At 54.4% G+C, this 4,675-nt stretch overlaps 1 protein-coding gene across 1 annotated transcript in view; it reads right to left on the reverse strand.

Annotated features, from left to right (window-relative positions):
- WT1 (Wilms tumor 1) overlaps positions 1 to 4,675 on the reverse strand; it is a 51,549-nt gene that overhangs the window by 45,667 nt on the left and 1,207 nt on the right. Inside the window, exons 3-7 of the mRNA XM_010831882.1 lie at positions 4,312 to 4,452; positions 3,403 to 3,671; positions 1,329 to 1,506; positions 932 to 1,095; positions 803 to 873 (exon numbers count right to left, since the gene is read on the reverse strand). Of these exons, the coding sequence (XP_010830184.1) occupies positions 803 to 873; positions 932 to 1,095; positions 1,329 to 1,506; positions 3,403 to 3,671; positions 4,312 to 4,452 (823 nt within the window). The remainder of the gene's footprint in view (positions 1 to 802; positions 874 to 931; positions 1,096 to 1,328; positions 1,507 to 3,402; positions 3,672 to 4,311; positions 4,453 to 4,675) is intronic.

Here is a 4,675-nt window from a genome sequence, read left to right on the forward strand (position 1 = left end):
CGTAGTCTCCTGTGATTACTGTCACCAAAGTACTTGAAACATTTACCCCACTGGCTTCTGCAAAACTGTAGCTGCCTCTGGGGGAAAAGCATCCTCCAGCTAAGATTAGGATCAGTTCTGAGTCCTGAACCCAATGGTGGGGTCCTTTCCTGTGCGCAGGCTCCGTAGTCTCTGAACTGAGGTCCTGGCCAAGTGAGGAATCATATTAGTCCAGAAGCTCACATCGGCTCCCTGCAGGGCCACTGGGCTGAACCCAGTCCCCCCACCCCGCCCTCGCTGGGCCCCGCCTCCTGCACTGAGCTGAGCCTCCAACCAGCCCCCTCCTCAATTCTTGGGAGTGGGGTGAGTCAAACAACCCCCATTCTCCAACTCTTGGCCCAGGCATAATCAGGGCTCTACAACAAACGTCCCTGAAGACTTAGATTGAACAGTGAAAGGTAATACCCACGTCTTTTAAACGCCCCCCTACCACCCCGCAAAAAAAAAAAAAAAAAAAAAAAAACCATAACCAAGCTTCTACAGTCCACTTCGGGGAATGTGATGTGTTAAAGAGTCGGAGGGAAGGTTGGAGCAGGTCTTATTAAACGAATTGTACAAGTCTCTCGCACCAATTGGCGCCACAGGTTGACAACTTAAGAAGCCACCAGCTTTAGCAATTTGCATGACCCCAGAGGCCTCTATTTCTGGCCTGCTAAGTGGGCAAAGATAACCCCCGGCCCGCTAGCTGTCAGGAGTGGGTGAGCACGCTGGCGCTTCCAGGCACTTCCTTTTGGGAACGGAGGCCGCGCTGTTTGAGGCCTACCAATCAGCTGACAAGGGAAATTTGGCTCGGAGCGCCCAGTTTTACAGGGGGAAGGCCGAATTTTGAAAGAACTGTTTTTTAAATAAAGAGGAGAAACAGGAGCGACAAAGAAGTTGTCTCTAGATGAACCCTTCTCCATTCCTTAGCCGGTGGCCGGAGCACCGTGCTGTCCCCGGAGGCGGCCCCCCGCCACCATCGGTGCGCGGCGAGGGGCAAGGGGTTTTGGGAGGCCGCTCCTGCATGGATCGCCTCGACTCCGCGCCCCGCGAGGCTCCCAAGCACCGCCCCCCCCTCTCCGGAGAGGGGGTGCACATCGGTAAAAGCGCCCTCATAGAGGAGGGGAGAGGGCCCTTTAAATTAGAAGCTTATCGGATGCGGGACTGATTAGAGCGCGTGGTCCCGGGGCCTTGCACTGAGACAAGCGCGGAGAGCCCGGAGGCGGGGGCCGGGGGCCAGGGGCCGGAGGAGAGACAGCTGCCGGCCAAAGGGGACAGCTTATTCAAAGATTCCTTGTATTGTTACAGGCCTTAGAGGGAGAGGCTCGAGCGGCCAAGGTAGCGCCTTTCCCACGGTTCCTCTCGGCCCGGCAAAGCAGCGCAACCTTGACCGCGTGGAGCAGCGACACAGGCTCTGCGCTTCTCTCCCCCGCCCGCCGCAGCGGAGGAGTCCGGGAACAGCCTGGCTGGGCCAGGCCCCCGCGGGAGCTGACGGGTGGAGGGCACAGCAGGCTCAATCAGGAAGGTGGTCCCCAAGGGCTGAAAATGATGACTCCGCAGCTGTGGCAGCGGCAGCGTATGGGGAAGGCTATCTAGCAACGAAATACCCTCTCCAAAGCGACCCGAGGGGGGCGCCCTTGGCCCTAGGGCTGTGCTGGTGTCCCCGTGTGACACTAGGTGGCCCAGTAATAACCAGGTATCCTCCAGGGACAGGGTTCTGCGCGCCAGAGGGGCTGGGGAAATCACTCAAGACTCTCAGGCAGTCTTCCTCTTCCCTTCCCAAACTTCGCACTTAAGTTTGGGAATGCAAGTCCTCACCCTCCTGACAAATTCCCCAAGGGTCACACACAGACTACAGTGGGTTCGGTGCCCGTCCAGGAGGGAAGAGGAAATCCATCTCAACAGGGGGGCCAAGATCCCCAGAAACGGAGGTTGAAATAACCTAGAATGGTCTGGGTTTGAGTCCAGGTTCTGCCAGAGAGAGATCTCCCGGACACCTTATCTCTTAGAGTCTAGATTGCCTCCAGTGTCAGGCTGTGAGCTTCTTGCAAAGGCTAAGACATTCTCTCTTAACATTCAGTCTCCAGTGCCTGGCACAGAATAAGTGCTCAATAAATGTTTCCTGAATGAGTATTTATAAGCAAGATTAGAATACCAGGTATTATATTTAAGAAACTCAAAAAAGCCCCAACTGAGGTATGATACCTTGGAGTGGGGGGATATGCAAGAGTGCCAGCAATTGTCTACTCCCCTGAGCCATTAAAGGTTGCCCTGCCTAGAGACTGGGATCCAGAATCTTGACTCCTCTCCCCTGGAACTGGCCTTGGCCAGCTGATGGGCTGTGGGGAAGGAACTCTTGCCCTTGCTTTCCCCAACTCACGCCTCCTGCCAAGACTCTGCATTTCTAGGGGAGCTGCAGGAAGCCCAGAAATCAAGAGAATAAATCTGAAATCTCAGGGCCCAATCTTGTTGACAACGCCAGGGCTGAGCCATGAGTGGCTTCTGACATTCCACCCCAACTCCCAGCTGCCAAGTGACTTACAGAGACTGGGCGAGCATGACCCTTTATGTTTTTATCACAGGAGAAAACCCAAGCCTAAAGACAGGAACCAGCTTACAGGCTGTGGCCTGGGTCTGTGGCCTCTCTACTGAGCAATTTCCCAGGATGTTGGGGCGGGGGAGGCTCCTTTACCTATTAGTCGTGGTCCCCAGCTCCCAAGCCCCTTCTCTTTGACATCTCAGGCCTATCCTCTAGAGAGGAATTGAGATTTTATTCCCCTTACGTGTAGTGCTGGCTGGCTAGGAAGCCCACAGTCTCAACCCTGAGACTTGAGTTGATGGAATTCTGGGCATCAGATGACCCTGTAGAAGCTTGGACACAAGGACCCAGCCAAAGCCAAAGAGTCCTGGTTCCAAAAACCCTACAGAACCTAGATGGACTCAAAATGATAATGGTATTTTGCACACGGGGTACTTAAATGGTTTCTAAGGTGTCTTCAAATAGCTCACAACCAGAGACTCACTCATCTCATACACCTGCCTGCCAGTCTTGCCCTTTTAGGTCCAGCCAAGTTTAAGCGGCTGCTGCCTTCTGTGTTTAGAATCCCGGTTGGGGGGGCAGGGGGCGGGGTCGGACTTATGTGGCATAGAACTTCAAACCAGAGTCAGACTTCAGGTTGGGCATCTTATAAGATAGAGAAACTGAGATCTGGAGATTTACCAAAGGTTACACCAACGTGCTAATTAGAGGTGGTACGATCAGAGAACAAGAGACTGCAATCCTCACTGAACTGTTCCAATACTCCATGAGTTCCAAACACTAGTTTTCCTTTACGAAAGACTTAGAGTGGAGGGACCTCATGGGTGGGTTTGAGGTTTGAGGACATGGATCCCAGATTCCCCGAACGAAGAGAGGAGGGTGGTTTCGGTTTCGCCAGGGCTTCTGGCGGGCCAGGTGCTCTCGGCTGGGTGTGAATAGGGTCGCGCGAAAGAAGATACGCGTTTAGAACTTGCGCGGGAAGACGAGAAGAACATCGCCCTTCTTCCGCGCTCCTTGGGCGCCCCAGCACCTCTTGCAAACAGAACGCACTCTTCTGCTCCCAACCGAAGCATTCCAGAAACAGACTAGTCCTAGGCCCGAGCGAATTTTTGCTCTAGGAAAAGCATCCGCTCCTGCGTTTTTAAAGCATTTTCTAAAACATCGAATCAACCAGAATTGGTTTAGGTTGACAACAGCGCATATGTCTAATAAACAAAATAAAATGCAGAAGTTCGGCGTAATTGATTCTACTTTGGTCCCTGAGAAAAAGCCGGCGACGGCTCAAGATGAGAAACCTACGGCTGTGTCCCTTGCTGTATGAGGACTGAAAACGGAAAATAAACCTCTCTTTCTTTAACTTTCAAGTCTCGCAAAAACCTTTCTCCAGCTACAACCCGGGTTCAACGACTAGGAGGCGCCTGAGGCGGGCTGGAAGGAAGCCGGCGCTCTGGCCTCATTTCATCGCCTGTGGTAGGATCCCGTCGCGCAGGGTTTGGAATCGGATAAACGGGGTTCTCCTCCAGCCCTGGAGCCCGCGTGGCCGCACCTGACCTGGCACCCAGGAGCTATCCACTTCTACACTACTATACACTGGAGCCAAACGCAAACAGGGACATGGATCTAGGAAAGCCACTATTTTGTCCCCAGCTCATTCATTTACTCATCCTAGGGCTCCAAGGTACTTATGGTGCCTCCATTAGGGCCAGAGGGGCTCCTGGCATTTTTGGCGGGCAGACGCAGCAAGGGCTGCTCACCACGCGCTGGTCCCACTCCGAATCCAGGGTCTTAAAACGCCAATGCTTGCCGACAGTTTGGTGGTGCCTTAGGCGACAAAACTTCTTCCCGAGGTAGAGCCAGGCATTGAACGGGTTCCCGCTTCCCATCTCCACGGGGATCTGAGAATTTCCTGGGGTCCAAGGGCCCCCAGATGACCTCCCGGCTCAAGCGAAGGGTCAGGTTCCCCGCCCTGGAGGATGTCGGGAACCCACGCTGTGGACTTCCTCCTCTCCCCGGGCCTCCTGTCTCCCCCAGCTGCGGCTTCCTCTACCCTCACAGTCCTTGGGGAGGTGACCGGGTAAGAGCTGTGGTCAGGGAAGGGGTAGGACAGGGCACTCCCCT

Source organism: Bison bison, unplaced genomic scaffold (genome assembly GCF_000754665.1).
Source record: "Bison bison bison isolate TAMUID 2011002044 unplaced genomic scaffold, Bison_UMD1.0 scf7180017864531, whole genome shotgun sequence".
Lineage (NCBI taxonomy): Eukaryota > Metazoa > Chordata > Mammalia > Artiodactyla > Bovidae > Bison > Bison bison.